A 17,119-nucleotide genomic window follows, 5' to 3' on the forward strand; every position below is an offset into this window, starting at 1 on the left:
CTGGTCTGATAGTTCCTAAACACAATAAAACATGGCATGCTTAAGTGTATATAAAAGTTCTACTGTTTGTTTGTTTGTTTGTTTGTATTAAGCTTTGCCTCTCCAGGGGAACGAACAGAGAACAGATGCAAAAGTGCAGGTTTCTGTGCTTGCTTGCAAAGCTCCTGGAGAACAATGCCTTATATCCGTGTATATGCTATGGATGTCACAGCAGCAGACAGTCGTTTGCCATTTTTGTCAATAAGCAGGTTAATGTGACTTTGCAAGGAGCCAGAAGTAACCCCCACTGAAGCTTTCTCTTTCCCTTCGCAGGTTGTTAGTCGAGTGGCAGCACAGCAAGGATTTGACTTGGATCTTGGATACAGGCTACTGGCCGTATGTGCAGCCAACAGGGACAAATTCACTCCAAAATCAGCTGGTAGGAAAAGGCTATTTCCATTTATCAATGGTTCTTTGAGGGTCAGATTCTGAACAAATATCACCAAGTATCTTGCTCCACCATAGCCACTGAATGTGCTGGTCATGAACCAGGGATACCTGATGCTGGGAACCCCTGCATTCTCTCCAAAAAGTGTCAGTTGGTGCACCTTCTAGTTAGTGTTACTTCCTGAAACAAGGTCCCTAATATTCTGTAACCCTGAGATGGAAAAAAAGGCCTAAGGGAGAACCTATACACCTAATCCCACCATTTTAGTGAACTCTTAATCTCTCGCATTGCCTTTCCATAATGTGTCTATTTGTCTCACTCCTTCAAATTCCTCCTACAATCCTAACACTATCTAGTGTGGACTTTTTGTTGTGTGGGCCATAGGTGTCTTCTTATAAAGAATACCACTTGTTCTTGTAATTCTTGCTGTTTGGTAGTTCCCACCTATTCTTAACCTGTGTAATACCATGCAACCACCATTCCAATAGTCTGGCAAACAATGCATTATCCTCCATGGTACCACAGCTTGCTACCAAAGTAGCAATAATGGACCCTCAACATGTCACTGTTGTGTGGGAAAGATGAAGAATCCATTGTTTTGTGTCTTTTGTTTTGTGTCTTTTGGTGGCACTTGCTTACATTTATTTACTGTGCTTAATTTTCACCTATTCTCTTAGGTGACGAATGTCAATATAACACGCATAATCTAGGAAAATGAGCAGATAACTGCTCCTTTTCAGAATTGGACATACTTAATTGTATTGCCTTCGTGCTTAGTATCGACTGCCATGCCACCACTGACACGTCCTTAGCAAATGTTACCTCCTTCCAAGACAATAATTCTCATAGTGAACTGATTGGATTATGCTGCTGTTTCTTATCGATGCCAAACTTCCATTCATGGGTAACTTTTGCCTTCAGTGTTCAAGGCAGTTCCTTATCAAATAGTGGGTTATGCCCACTGTCATACTCATTGACTTCACAGATTTGCCTTTTGTGTGATTACCAGATTATTGATTTTGCTAAATGTCCAATAAATTTTTACTCCTCTAAGCACCTCCATGAAATACTTATTGGCTCTCAAAATGTTCTATCCAATTTATTAGGCATGATCCCCCAGTTGTGAATTATCTCCAGTGACAGCTATCTGTTCTTTCCCTGATTAATCTTATCAGAGGCTTTTTAAGTCCACCTTTGTGTACATTAAGATTCCTCTATTTCTAAATATGTTTAAAATAGACCTACTAAAGGTGCTGTGTCATTTCTTTTGCCACTTTTTTCTTGACGTGGATCCCATCACGATGCTGGCAGAGGGAAGGTTGTCAGTCTTCAGACATTTTCATTTCTTGATTCACTTTTCTGGCGTAGTCTTGACAACCTGCAGTTTTTCATTCCTTCTAGGGAAATGTTATGTCTGTTTTTGGCTGCTGAAAATAATTATTTTTTAGTCATATCTGTCTTCACTCAGTGCATTTCCCTTGCAACCCCAGAAAGGTAATGCTGTCTCTGTCATTAGCTGCTTGTATCTTTATGTATTTGGGAATAAAAATCTTTAATTTAGCTTAACATATGATAGTAAAAGTGGCAAAGAGTTCTGTGGCACCTTTATAGACTAACAAATGTATTGGAGCATGAGTTTTCATGGGTTTATACCCACTTCGTCGGATGCATATGGGTATTCACCCACGAAAACTCATGCTCCAGTACGTTTGTTAGTCTATAAGGTGCCACAGAACTCTTGCCGCTTTTACAGATCCAGACTAACACGGCTACCCCTCTGATATATGATAGTGATATATGATAGTAATTCCAATGACCTTAAGTGTTTGCTTTCACCCGTGCCTGTGTTTTGTCTTGTCTACCTGTGTTTCACCAATCATCTTTGCATTTCCTTTTCCATTAACATCAACTTTTTACAATCACCCTTATTACCAAATTTGCTAGAGTAGGAGCATAACCATGGGCATCTATTCATGAATCTGTGAAAAGTCACATCAGTAGACGCAGTCCTTGCCCAGAAGGGCTTATGTTCACATGGCAGACATGTGAGAGCTACTACAGTAAGTGGGGAAATTGGAAGAGGGGCAGACCCGGGTTACAAAAGTAAGGTCACTCCTAATCATTCTGACAGGAGGGGGTTCATAGTAAATTCCAGATATCCCTACTGGTTTATGGCCTGTTACGCCACAATGATTCTACTCCCTCATGTAAGTGCCTCTTAAGATCTTCTGTCAGTTATTTCCTGACACTACCTTTTCTCCTTCAGTGTTTTCTCTAGATCTTTCTAAGTACTCTATATTCCTCAGTATTTATAGCTCCCTTCATGACTCACTTAAGTTATTATGTCGAGAATTCTTGCATGTGTCGTTTCTGAATAACATTTTCTTTTTCCCTGGCCTCTTTCCTACTCCCAATATGTGCTGATGTATATCCTGTGTGATTTTTTTTAATCAAATAGTTTTTTGGAGTATTTTCTTTCTCTGGACTTAATGCTGAGGAATGTGCAAGGGTTGGAGTCCATTCCTCCAAATTACACTTCAATGTTATTAAGAAAAGGTACTTCTAGAAATGCTGGTATTCCATATTGTCCACCTCTTTGAGATGTGAGATAAGCAAAATTTCATTAAAGAGAGGTACCCAGAAATTTTTGTGAACCCCTTTCCAGCCCATAATTTCTAGATTACTTATTTGGTCTAAAATGAATATGACCCTCATTTTTATGTGTAAAAGTCCAAAAATATGAGATGCAATGATTCTTAAATGGTTCGTTATGTATCCCCTATCTATTGTTTCTATATGTGTTACATACAAATCATCAGGAAAGTCAAGTGTTGCCTTAAAAAACAAAGTTATTCGCATTAGTAGTAATTTATTGCCAACATGTTTTTTATAAATTAAAGTGGCTTATTTTAATCTTTTTTTAAAATGAGGTTCTAGTTAGAAAAGTAAGTATTAAAATTGCCCTTACTCAACATATTTGCTGCATGTGTATCCCCCAAATCATACCTGCTAACATTACTGAAAACCTCTTTTGTGTGGGTGTGAAAGAGTATTGTCATACAGGACATACATATCTCCATGATCAAGCTGGGGGTGTATTCTGACTCATGCATCAGTGGCCAAATTGTAAGCTAAATTTTAATGGCAGAATCTTTGTTCTTGGGATGATGTAAGGTGGGGGGGGGGGGAATAACTTGATTTTCAGTTCTCAGATTTAGTTTGCAGAGCTGGTAGTTAGAATAAACATCTTTTTTTTTACTTTTAAACTGAGCAGAATTAATCTGGATATAATTGAGAGACTAAATATGGTACCCTAGAATGGCCTTTTCACAGAGGCATTTTCTTGTATTTGCAATCCAATGTCTTGAGCTGAAGATCTGCTTTTTATTATTATACAGTTTTTGAACTCTTTTCCCTTATGTCATTCCCCTTTATAGAAACAGTATTTTTTTTCCCATGAGTTGGAATTGCTTTACTAGAATCAGTCACTTTGTTATGGTTAAAGGGGCTGGTATTGGCACTTCCTGTCAGTTAGGAAAGTATTTCCTCTTCGAAGAGTGTCTTCTTTACAGTTAACACTGATCAGGGCTGGCTCTGGCTTTTTTGCCGCCCCAAGCAAAAAAATAAAAAATATAAAAACAACAACAATAAAATAAAACCTGTGGGCCGTCCGGGGCGGCGAAGGGGGGGGGGGAATGTGGGGCGGCCGGAGCTGCGAAGGGGGGGGTGGAAACCTGTGGGGTGGCCGGAGCTCGGGTGCAGGGGGACTCCCGGCCCTGCAGACATGCCCCAGGCAGCAGAGTGTGTGCCCCAGCTAGAGAGGGGAGGAGAGAGAAGGGGGGCAGCCAGTGCTTCCTTCAGTGGGGCGCTCGCCACGCCGCCTGCCAGAAGAGCTCCGTGCCGCTCCGGTCGGCAGACAGGGAAGGACGCGGGCTGCCCTGCCGGGATTGCCCCAGACCTGGCACCGCTCCCAGCAGAGCGCTCCCCTCCTCCGTGCTGCTGCCCCAGCAGGGCGGCCGGAGCAGCGAACCAAAAAGAAAAAAACCTGCAGGGGCGGCCGAAGCGGCGAAGCAAAAAAAAAAAAAAAAAAAAAAAGATTGGAGAGAATGCCGCCCCTTGGAATCTGCCGCCACAAGCACGAGGTTGCGCCTGGAGCTGGCCCTGACACTGATGAGTACTTCATATAGTATGGTGAGACTCCAAATGGCTTCACTGCAAAATGGAATTTTGGAGAGGAAACTTATCACATGCAAATTCTTAACAGTCTAAATTGATCCATCCATTTGTTGTAACGCAAAGGGTAATATTTTAACAGTCTTGGATTTAAGAAAAAGTTCGACTGTTAACTATTTGCCCTTCAGTAATGTTTTTCATGTTAGGATCCTAAAGCACTTTGCAAGCATTAACTGTGGGACTAGATTTGGAAGGTGTGCAAATCTTCTTTCTGTGTGGAATTTGTAAAGGGTCTGGTTTCCCTGTTCTACTTTGATAGCCCCTTAACAAAGAATGACTGGCAACTCAGAGAGGCACAATACCTGAGGGCTTTAAACCCAGAGGATCCTCAGGAGTTTGTGAAGTAAAGACAAGAGAGCAAATGTTGGCACAATGCAGTGGAATGTATGGTGGAATGGTTTGTATTGTGCAGGCACACTGCAAGAACGTTGTGTCCCACGAGACCTGGCTATTATCTTTCATTCCTTATGTGAAAAGAAAGTTCCCATTGGCTTCAGTGGGAGTAGGATATCACCCCGATGTACAAATGGGCCTTTTTGTGTGCCATACAAGACTTCTTGCAATACACAAGTCCCTCACTCTTGTAGAAGAAGTGCATAACAATTTACACTAGCATCAAGATCACAGTTAAGGTCAGAGCTGGAACTTATACTGAGACCCTCCACAATATGCTTGAGGGACTTTGAGGAGGTGGTGTTGGGAAGCCGGTACTGTTGCTGTTCGTGCTGCAGCTTTTCTGTGGATGAAGAGAAAATTCATTCTGCTACTTTTCACAAACATTAATGTGCTTTATAAAGTTCTGTTTCCCCCATGTCCAGCCCCACCCTCAAAACGAGAGAGATTGTTATTACATTGGAAATAAGACAATATGCATCAAAAACTGAGAGTGCCAACTGGGAGGGATAGCTCAGTGGTTTGAGCATTGGCCTGCTAAACCCAGGGTTGTGAGTTCAATCCCTGTGGAGGCCACTTAAGGATCTGGGGCAAAAATTGGTCCTGCTAGTGAAGGCACGGGGCTGGACTCGATGACCTTTCAAGGTCCCTTCCACTTCTAGGAGATTGGTATATCTCCAATTATTACTATATTACCTAACTGTAAATATCTATCCCATTTTCTTAGAACTATTATTATTTTTCTTTTTGGGGGGAGAGGGGCTGGTAAATGGCATACTAAAATAAAATCAATTGCTAAACTACTCATTGAGTTGTATATACTGTAGGGATGAACAAACGACTTTGTGCCAAGTAACAAGTGGCTTCAAAAGTCAATCATCTCCCAAGTTGTCTGGAAGCTTGGATTCATCTATATCAGTGTCATTCACCACCTCCTTTCCTCTCTAAGCCCTGCAGCCAGTATGTCTTTTCTCCCACTACTGTTCCATCCCCTTAACATTTTAATTTGGGGCAAATCAGTCCTAAGGTTTTCTCTGCTTAGCCCTGAATTGCTGCCCACGGGATTTTAGACCCTTCCATTGACTTGTGCCCCAGAGCACTGTGCATATGTGGTGTGTGCTCTGGAGGGTCCAGTCATTGCCAGAGTAATGATGTGAGCAGCATGTAGAGGTCTCCAGACCTGGTGGCGTATCTGAAATGATAGGGAAGAGAAAGCGGCAGGGGGAAGGACAGAGATGAAGGAAGATGGTTTATTGGGTGTGGTGGAAAGGAAAGGTTTCTGTGGGACTGCGTCTTTAAAAGGTGTGTTTTTACATTGTCTTAGCTAATGCATTGCCACTAAAAGGATGTAAAGTCCTAGCGAAGAGAAGGCAGTTTGTAGTTTTCACATGTGTTTAGCAGTCAGGGTGATCTGCTAACACATGTTGGTAAAAAAACGGCCTCGTCTTCACTAGGATTTTACTTCCATGTTCGTTGCCACGTGTTAGCTGCCATAAGGTGAGAATACATGTTTTTTCCTAGTGAAAACAAAGCCTGTTAGGTTATTGTTGGGGAAAATATCTGCCCCAAACCCTTCTAAAGTTCATCCATTACTGGCATAGCTCCTACGTAGTGTATTTGTGTAGCTTCTTTTCCCACTTTTTGGCCTAAGCCCTTTGGGTGTGGAGTTGTCAGCTCTTCAGAGCATCAGTTTCCTTCCATTCTTGCTCTGTGTTGCTGAGACTGGGTTTGAAGTGCTCCTTTTAAGTCCTTATTTATTTTACTTAGCTAATCCTTAACTATCCAAGTGGTTAATGTGAATTGTTCTGGTGGGTGCCTAGGGAGACCCGTGTGGCGTTGTTGGTGCCATTAGGCATATTCCTAGATAATTCAGGAGGGTAGAAAACCACAGTATTAATGAAGTCTTTCTGTACTAGGCCTGAATTGAACCAAAGTTATTTTATGCTGGTCTAAGAGTCCCTTTATGTTAAACTCTAGTTGAATTCCCAAGTTAGAAGTGAGAATGGAATGTGTAACTGCTTCTTATCAGTACAACACGGACAGCAGGAGATAGTAAAAAGAGGCCCCTTTTATTACTTGTGTTTAGTTTATAAAGAGGGGAGACAAGATAATAAATTCCGAAGTGAACCAGGCTAACAGCCTTGAAAAGTTACTAGCAGATAGATTGTTTGCTGTCAAGAATGATTTAACCTGTTAATGTAAACGCTAGCTATACAATGTGTCTACTATATGGGAGGAGGAAGGGGGGGGGTAGTAAGGGGAGGAGTGTGGGGGGTAATAGAGATGTGTAACTGAAATCATGTATAAGAAGAGACACACAGCTTCTATCTGTGTGCAGGATTTGAGATGGTAAATATCTCCCTGGCACCTTACTTGAGCTCAAATAAACTTTTTCTGCATTCTCCACCCTGGTGTGATAATTAGTGCGACGCACACCGGGCAACGAACCACTGTTTGCTGCCTCAGGCCTTTTTGGGCCGGCAACAGTCTTGGCGTCCCTGGGTGGGCTCGAGGCAAAATTATGCCTTGCCCGGACTCCTCCAATGGCCGGTGGACGACAGTCACAGCCGATGCCAGCGCGCACCGGTGCTTTTACCGGGGGCCTCGGCAGGGACGTGTCAGACCGACCTTGGAAGGCACAACGGTGCAACGCACTCAGATAGTGGAGAAGCAGCTGCGGGCGACGGTGAGGAACCGGTCCTGTGGAAAAGGTAGGAACAGTTCAGTGCTGTTAACCTTTTGTTTGCCTGTTAAGACCTGGGGACGCCCAGTGTCTTCCCATAGGTATGGGGCAGGGATAGAGTACAGGCAGGGCACGGTGTATGCCCCCAGAATGCATTCTAGCAAATTGGAAAGTGTTTGGTTTGGATCCAATGATTAAGGGTAAACTAAAAAGGTTCTGTACAGTAGACTGGCCTCAATATCAACTAGAGAGCCAGGAAAGGTGGCCACCAGAAGGATCACTTAATTACAACATGATCCTTCAATTACTTTTGTTTTGTTAGCAAATGGGTAGCTTTTGAAACTCTTTGTATAAAGAGCTCTTGTAAAAATCCCCCATCATATGCCCCAGAGCTGCACTGGGAGGAGAACTGTCCCTGGGGATGTCTGTCTCTGTTGGGCTCATGCCATCTGAATTTATTGACTGTGCAGCAAGATAAGATGCATCGTGGTAATAGGAAATAATGGCTTTGGGGTGTGTGTGTGTGTGTGTGTGTGTGTGTGTGTGTGCACCCCCCCCCATTACTGGAAGACGCCCAGATTACCCTGTGAAGCAAATGCTAATGATCAGGAGTAGTCTAACGCAAGCCCAGTAACTAGTGGATCTTTAGGAGATCCGACCCACGGTGGGCTGACTCAGCCTGGCATCGTCCGGCGAGGAAGCTGCCTGGGTCTAGGAATGTGTGAACCCATCTTCCCTCCCCCCCCCTTCCTTTCTGTGTGGGCTACTGACAGTCTGATCATCTCACTGAATGCAATTAGAGTAAGCGGCTCCTCTCCCAGAGACTAGCCGAAGCTCTTTGCTGAAAGGAGATGTAGAAGAGTCAGTCATCCTCGTTAATCTCTCCTGTGTGAGTGTCCTGTAGGGAGAGATTCTTAGTTTATGAGCCGCTAGCGCGGACAGGGCCCCCTCTCTGTGTGTGTAAGTGGAAAAGGGGGGAAGGGACAGTCTAAACGTTCTACCTCACCCCCTAAGGGTACCCCAGTATAGTACATGTACGTACATTATGGTTCTGAAACCTGCAGGTATTTAGAGAATTGGAATCTTTACACGCGTGAAAATCCATCTAAACAATGTCCATTAGAAGGTATCTTCAATCTAGATAAGATCATATATCTCAGAGGAGCTTTTAATCACCAAAAGAAAAGCCTCTGACACAGTGTGAGCAATCTGTCTAGGAATGGGTTAATTTGAAACTCGCCCAGAGATAAAGAGAGAGCTGCTCTGAGTCAACACAGGCTATGTTAAGTACAAAGGAAAACTGCTTTTAGCCCCAGCTGGCTGTGGGAAAATATAGACAGAGGTAAATTAAAGGTAATATAAGTTACAGAACTGAGATTGCATTTGCAAAGCTTAACTGTTCAGTGAGATTTAACAGTCTTTGCAATCCCAGAGTTGGTATGGCTTGGTGACCTGAACTGGGATCTCTGAAAGAGACACTGCAGGAGATTCCAGGGTGTAAAAGAACAGCTCTCCCAAGAGTGGAAGCATGTTGGAAATACTGGATAAGCTGTATACAGAATAATTTCCTGTCCACCTATTCCCCTTCTCTGAATGTTATACACAGACGTGGTCAGTCTGGATATGTGTGAGTATTAAAGTGGCTTAAGGCTTGGGGAAGCTTTGGGGTTTGGTTATATGGTGTGTTTTGTCCTCCCCCAACGTCCTGCAGTAGATAAATTGGTAACAGATTTGTCAGAGTTTGGTGAGTAATTGAGAATGGGGGAGCCCTATAGAATTTACACCATCTATTTGTTTTACCTTTGTTATGTTGTGTTTCTTTTGTTTGGAACTGTTGGTGTTATATGTTGAGGATTGCATGATTAAAGGTGAGCCTACTCTCAGCTGCAGTAAGTCTGAGAACTAGAAAGGGGTTCTACCCCCAGTTGCAGCAGGACTGGGCAATAGAGTAGTTGGAGAAAAAGAACAAATATGTACTTGATAACTAGGATTGAGCAATTAAGAGCATAGATCATGACCCAGACAGCAACTCAAACCTGCACCCAGGGCAAGTTGCAGGCTTTGAGACAGGATTTCCAGTTAGAAAAGGAAGCCCTGGTTAAGCAAGTACCAGTCCTTCAGGGACTTGCCAAAATTTAACTATTTGTGCTCAGCATACGCCGTAATAGTAGTGTGTTTGCTACAAGGGGAGATTAAATAATTAAACACCAGTGGGCCATGTGTTTTGCCCAGGTGGCAAGCCTCACAAGGGAAGACTCAGGTAGTCTTGTGAGTTAAAATGTTTTAGGGAAAAAGACCAGAAGGGTGGGGGCTAGTTGAGAAGCCAACCCCCCCCTTAGTTAAAACTGGCAGTGGAGCAAATTGGTGTCTAGGGAAAGAATGGTTCAGCTAGAAAAGAAGGATCGGGCCCAGGCAGGCAGGCAACAGACGGAGAGATTGAAAAATAGGTTGGAAACTTTTGAGGGTCTAGTGGAAGAAAGGAGTAAATAGGTATAAACATGGGGATTTCAAATATCCAGGAGGATACTTGTAATAATGATTTAAGTTGAGAAAAATGGTTGTTGAAGAAAACAGGTGAGTGATTTTAAGGCAGTGTGAAAAGTTAACTCCATAGTTGCTGGAGGGAACAGCAGTTGAACTTTGTAAAAATGCTAAAGAGAAAAATTCTTGGTGTTTTGGAAATGTTTATAAATAAATTCAGGCAAAGAAATTATTAGATTGCAATCATTTGGTTATGACCCATTTAGTTGAATTATCTAAAGAATGTATATAGTGCTATGTAATTGAAATCTTATTAGGTTCTAAAGGCACTATAAGTGATGATGTTTTCTTTCAGTGTTTAAAAGCAGGAATTAAAAGTACAAAGCAAGTCAGGAAGCATCTGTATTGATGCAAGTTATCTAACTGATAAAGTAGAAGTCACTGAGACCAAAGCTGCCTATGAAACATATATATGAAAATATGGGGTAATTCCCCTGTTTTGCCTGAAATCAACTAAGGTATTTGTATATTTTCAGTGATGATTGATTGCCCAGAAAGGGTAGACTTCTGTTTTTGTCTTTCAGATAATCAGAGAAAACTGATGCTAGCTGAATAGCATTCAACATACCATGCCTTTGATGGCACAGTAAAATTATGTTTTGTGTTTTATGTTCTGTCTTGTGGTGTTCGTCTCGTGGCCAAAATTATTTTGTTTATGGGATGGTCTGGATTGGAATACAGATACTTGTTTTGTTCAACTTGGAATACAAAGTGCTTGGATAAATTGGGAAAAATGTGATATACTAAAGTCTAATACATCTCCTTAAGTAAGAGAAAGAGAAACTTTATTGGCCAAATCTTTTAATTGAAAATTGTTAGTAAAACTTGCATACTAATAGTTTTTGGAAGCAAGGACATGGAAAGTTAACCCACTCCCCATATTGTATTTGGATCCTTCTGGCTATCTCAGATTTCTAGCCAGAGGGCTGAGGATGGTGGGAAACTATTGGACTAGAGGTTGTATGAAATAAACTCGTCAAAGTGGGTGTGCTTGTCCTAACTTGTTGTCCCAAAGCTCTGGAAAAAGTTATTTTAGTGAAAGGATAGATGTGACAAACTTTAAATAATAAGACTAATGTACTGTATAAAGGCAATGTATATGTGTTCATTGTTAGCAAAAGATGTATAAGTGAAGGCTAAGTTTCTTTTGTAGGTTAAAAGAAGCCAAACAGGAAAAAGGAAGGACGAGTTAACTGAGGGAAAATAGCTAACATGCTGAGTTTAAAGATAGGGCATTAGCCCCATTTCAGGACACTGCACTCAGCTAAGACTTAGCTAACAACCAAGACAAGGGAGGCTTAAATGTGTCCACACAGCTGTAGAGTCTGCAAATCGCTGACAGGCACTAATGCAATGTGTTAGGTTTCTTTTTTCACAGGTAAAGACAAACTACACAAAGACCCTAGGAGTCCTACCACCCTTGGAACCAGGAAACTGGATCGATGTAAAGCTCCACCAGCGAAAGACTGCTTTGGCTCTATGCTGGAAAGACCCTTATTAAGTCCTGGTGACCACCAACAGCGTTGTGAAGTGTCAGAATCCAGGATTTCCTGACCAAAATGGACATTAAGGACTGACCCTGATGTAGAAACCAAGAATTATACACTGGCAGGAGGAAATTTGTGTGACCCCTGTTTGAGACTGTGGTATTGATTAGATTTTGGGGTTTATTCTACAGGCTGCGCCCTGTGGTTTGGATAAATCCTCCAGCATGTATTGCTCCCAAGGGGCTGCCATTAGATTAGTACAACAGAAAGCCTGGGTTGTTTCCTCTGCAAGAAGAGGGAATTGACCAGATCTCTGTGGACTCAGACCAATAATACAGCAGCCATTTGAAATATTTTTAAAAGCTGGGAACATGATAAGAAATTGGGCTAACTAGAAGGGGCCACTAGCCTTATTTTTAGAGCTCAGCTATCCCAAATACAGGCTGGAGTTGGTGGGTTACATGTCATTTCCACCCTTAGTTCTATGACCCAGAAGTTGCTGACAGAGATGGTATTGACAATCACTGAGACTGGGAAGGTATTGCAGTGGGATCTGGTATATTTAGATGGATCTTGAGCACCGGACTTGGCCCACTGCCCTTACAGACTATCAGGAACCATCTGATCTGTGGTCAGGGGGATGACATACTTGGACACTTTCTGGATGGAAGTATGGACATTCACAATGCTCCTTCCAGGCATGAGGACCGGTTAGGGTGGGTGTGGGCTTCCACATACCGAATCCTACCGGGTCCATAGGGAGGATGAATGTGGAACTGAATACCCCAGCTCCCTAGAGTTTAATTGTTTTTTGTCTTCAAAGTATGAGAAAACTCAACCAAATGTTTGTTGAGTATTCTCAAAGGGGGGAATTGTTGGTGCCATTAGGCATATTCCTAGATAATTCAGGAGGGTAGAAAACCACAGTATTAATGAAGTCTTTCTGTACTAGGCCTGAATTGAACCAAAGTTATTTTATGCTGGTCTAAGAGTCCCTTTATGTTAAACTCTAGTTGAATTCCCAAGTTAGAAGTGAGAATGGAATGTGTAACTGCTTCTTATCAGTACAACACGGACAGCAGGAGATAGTAAAAAGAGGCCCCTTTTATTACTTGTGTTTAGTTTATAAAGAGGGGAGACAAGATAATAAATTCCGAAGTGAACCAGGCTAACAGCCTTGAAAAGTTACTAGCAGATAGATTGTTTGCTGTCAAGAATGATTTAACCTGTTAATGTAAACGCTAGCTATACAATGTGTCTACTATATGGGAGGAGGAAGGGGGGGGGTAGTAAGGGGAGGAGTGTGGGGGGTAATAGAGATGTGTAACTGAAATCATGTATAAGAAGAGACACACAGCTTCTATCTGTGTGCAGGATTTGAGATGGTAAATATCTCCCTGGCACCTTACTTGAGCTCAAATAAACTTTTTCTGCATTCTCCACCCTGGTGTGATAATTAGTGCGACGCACACCGGGCAACGAACCACTGTTTGCTGCCTCAGGCCTTTTTGGGCCGGCAACAGCGTGAAAAGTATTAAAAAGTTATTGTGTGGTTTTTCAGTAGTAATGGTGATTTAATGACTTGTGCCTCTTGCCTGTGTTTCTTGGCATTTAACCTGTCATAATGGCTGCACCTCCATTTACTCTTAAAGCCCACGCTGCTGTGTCTGGGCCACTGCCTCTGTAGCAGGTCAAATGCAGCATTTCCCACCCAGAAGACAGATGACACAGCTTTTAAAAATAGATTTATGAGTCTTTTCATGACAGCTGCTCCCAAAACATCAGGGTAAGTTCCATTGACTTGTTGACACCTATAGGGAATGGCCCAGCAGGTTAGCTACATGCTCATTTGCTTCTGAACTAGGGCTACCTGTGTGCCTTTGTCTTTGCCTGTCTTTTCTCTCTTCCTAATGCCTCCTCCCTCAGTGCTGCCTGAGTTCTCCTCCTAGCATAGTGCTGCCTGGGACGCCTAGAGGTTCCAGAATTTAAATGAAGGCTCTTTGGAGCATGAGTTTTGCTGATTTTGTCCTTCCAATCCAGCATTTTCAGTTGTATAATACATTTATTTTAAGGCCTGTTATGCAAGTAAAATGGAGTTCACAGATCATGGTGAGTTGTTTTTTTGTTTTTTTTTTGTAAGTCAGGAAGGAAATAATTTGCTAAGTTTTTTTTTCATAAATACTTTAACAAGATACTGAACTTTTCCTTGCTCCCAGAGTAGCTTTTGCTTTTGTCAGTAGGCCAAGCTGGGGCCAGACAAGGGGACGACAGGATGAGATCATATAGGAGCTTTGTCAGAAAAAGACAGTGTTCGATATCTCTGCACTGAGAGGCCTGAGGGCAGTATTGTGCAGAGAAAGTACCTCAGCAGTCACTGAGAAACTGCAGCAAATGAATCCTGTGACAGCCTGGATGGGTGGCTAAGTGTTAGACATTTGATAGCAGAGATAGCAACCCTTTCTCTTTGATAGAGTGCTGTGATTGGCTTGTTTTCAACCACAATTGGCTCTGTTTGGCTTTCTTTAGTATTGCAGTTAAACAATAACACTACTTAATCTTCTTAATTATGGACTTTATTAAATAAAGTATGAAGCTTCATGTCATTAGGGTTTTGTATATTAAGATTTGTTTGGTTTTGGGGTATCCTTTTAAGACCATAATGGCTTATCGTAAGAGTAATTAAGCTGTGCTTTTAGTGGGTCAGATACCAAAGTTATCAGTACAAAGGACCCTGGGATAACCAATTTCTATTGCAGTTAAGTGAATTGGCAAGTCGCAGTTTTAAGACATAGCCTTGACATGATGCTAGAGCCAAAGGGTTTGTCTTGAGTAGGATAAAAGGTCTTGGTCTTGTTCAGTGTGTTAGCTAATGTGACTTAAAACATTAGCGTGGATAGGGCGAGCTGTATTTTAACACAGGTTATCTAGTCAGAGAACTCTTGGCTCTTCACTACACTTCCAGCAAACATGTGAATTCTAGTCTAGATATACAGTATCCTAAAAGAGAACATCGATCATGGGTGGTTAAATAAGGGTGGTATTTGCTTTTAGGTCTCACCTTTTGAGGTTGTCTTGTATGTATGACGCTGGACTGGGTTCAGTTCCCAGCTCTGCCACACACTCACTGTGTGGCCCCATGGCAAGTCAGTCAATCTCTCAGTGTCTCAGCTCTCCTTCTGTGAATTAAGCATTAAAATGCCCCCTTTCTCTCACCCATGGCCCACCTAGTCTGTTGAAACTGAGAGGCCTTTGGGGCAGGGACTGCTTCTAAATCTGTATTTGTGCGGTGCTTAGCACAGAGGGGCCCTGATCACAGGTGGGACCCCTAGGCACTGCGAGAATTCAAATAATAATAATTCTATGCTGGAGTACAAATCCAAGAAATATAGCTCTATTAAATTTACGAATCTCCTTCTCAACGATTTATAGTGGCTTCAGCACACAAGCAGGTAATTCATGCCTAACTACTTAGTTTAGATTAATGGGCTAGATTCACCAGTTCCACATCCCCGCACATCCTGGCCCCTTGCACACCAGGGTGATTCACCATGTGGGGCACAGGGGCGGCTCCAGGCCCCAGCACGTCAAGCGCGTGCTTGGGGTGGCAAGCCGCGGGGGGCACTCTGCCGGCGCCGCGAGGGCAGCAGGCAGGCTGCCCTCGGCGGCTTGCCTGCGGAGGGTCCGCTGGTCCCGCGGCTTTGGTGGACCTCCCGCAGGCGTGCCTGCGGAGGGTCCGCTGGTCCCACAGCTTCGGAGAACCAGCGGACCCTCCGCAGGCAAGCCACCGAAGGCAGCCTGCCTGCCGTGCTTGGGGTGGCAAAATTCCTAAAGCCACCCCTGGTGGGAGAGCAGCCAGTGTTAATTCTACCTAGGGGGAGCAGCTGTAGCTTGTGTCTGTGCTCCGTGGGCACCCCATCAGCATAGACTATGGAAGGGATACAGTGAATTAGCTTATTCTGTCATTCATTTCCCAGTGAGCACAATCCACTTTGGGGCTAGGCTGGAGCTGACAGTGGTTGTGGAAAGATTTCAGCCCCTTTTTATTACTGTATACTTCCCTCATTGGAACCTCTACTTCAGTGATTCTGTCCTTTGGTTTTTGGAGGTAAAGACAAACTTAAACCTTTGCTGACCATGGCCCAATGGTTGTAAAGCACTTCGAAAGTGAAGAAATTGGTGATGTAACTGTCCAACAGAAACCTGAAAGGAAAATGGGTGGAAGATGCATATATGCATGTGGAGGAGAGAAGTAAGCAAATTCTTTATAGTGGCATTTGCCCATCACAAGTTGCCCTTTCTGAGCTGTAATACAGTCTGGCATGTTATCCTTTTCCAGCTGTGCTTCAACCAGATGGACACATCTGGGTCATTCCCTTGCCCTTCTGTTGGTCTGCATGTCTTGAGAGCATTCAATGAAGTTCATGGGGAGTCCAGCCACCCGGACAGTAGGATTAGCCACTTCTGCTGGTATTGATAGCTTTTTGCCACTGATGTGCTGCCCTAACAGGAGTATGAATTGGATGAGCAAATTAGCTCATTCTATCCCAAGATAACAAGTGCAGTCAGTATATGCAACTGAGTTTCTGCTGGTCAAAATCCCAAATCCATTTCTTAATTCTTGTATTCCTGTGTCACTTAGCCTTAAAGAATGTTCTTGCTCTTAACCCCTTGCAAAGGAAACTAGTATGTCCCAGTATAAAAGTTAGTAGACAATGTTTATTTTCAGAGATGTATTATGAATTAGGTTAATTTCCATGCAGAGTATTATTATTTTCTTGAATAGTTTTTACTATTACTTTTCCTTTCATTCTTTTTAGTTCTTTCCAGATATAATAGACCCGTAACAAAGAATTTAGATTGTGCTGTGTGATAAAACATAATTTTAAACATCAATTAAAGAATAATCAAAGAATCAAGCAGATCCAGTCTAATAAATTATGCTAATTTTTAAACCATATCTTTCTGACATCGTATGGAAGTGGAAGTCAAGGAACAATGTCCTAGAGTAATAGAAGTAATGTCCTACAGTAAAAGAAGAGTAGCTATGAAGAGACCTTTTAAAACATATATTCCCCTCATTGGTGCAAGATTGTTCCCTATAGTGTATAAATGTATGTTTTCTATGAAACTCAGTGGAGGTAAATTTGTCCATCTTTGAAAATGCACCTTGATTGTTCTCCTTATATACTTTGTTTTTCTTCCATGTTACGTCAGTTTTTAATAACTCATAAAGAAAACAATCAGTGTGTGTTTCCTCTGCAGGTGTTCCAGGTAGAGAGAAAACTGCCTTATTTTATTTATTTGTGTATTTGTTTACTTGATTTGCATTTTTTTGTCAACCTGTTCTTTTAATTT

At 42.4% G+C, this 17,119-nt stretch overlaps 1 protein-coding gene across 4 annotated transcripts in view; it reads left to right on the forward strand.

Moving 5' to 3' along the window:
• ZMIZ1 (zinc finger MIZ-type containing 1) overlaps positions 1-17,119 on the forward strand; it is a 525,799-nt gene that overhangs the window by 347,429 nt on the left and 161,251 nt on the right. For all 4 annotated transcript variants that reach the window (XM_045023882.1, XM_045023878.1, XM_045023879.1 and 1 more), the window contains exon 7: positions 313-418. In XM_045023882.1, the coding sequence (XP_044879817.1) occupies positions 313-418 (106 nt within the window). The remainder of the gene's footprint in view (positions 1-312; positions 419-17,119) is intronic.

Source organism: Mauremys mutica, chromosome 7 (assembly GCF_020497125.1).
Source record: "Mauremys mutica isolate MM-2020 ecotype Southern chromosome 7, ASM2049712v1, whole genome shotgun sequence".
Lineage (NCBI taxonomy): Eukaryota > Metazoa > Chordata > Testudines > Geoemydidae > Mauremys > Mauremys mutica.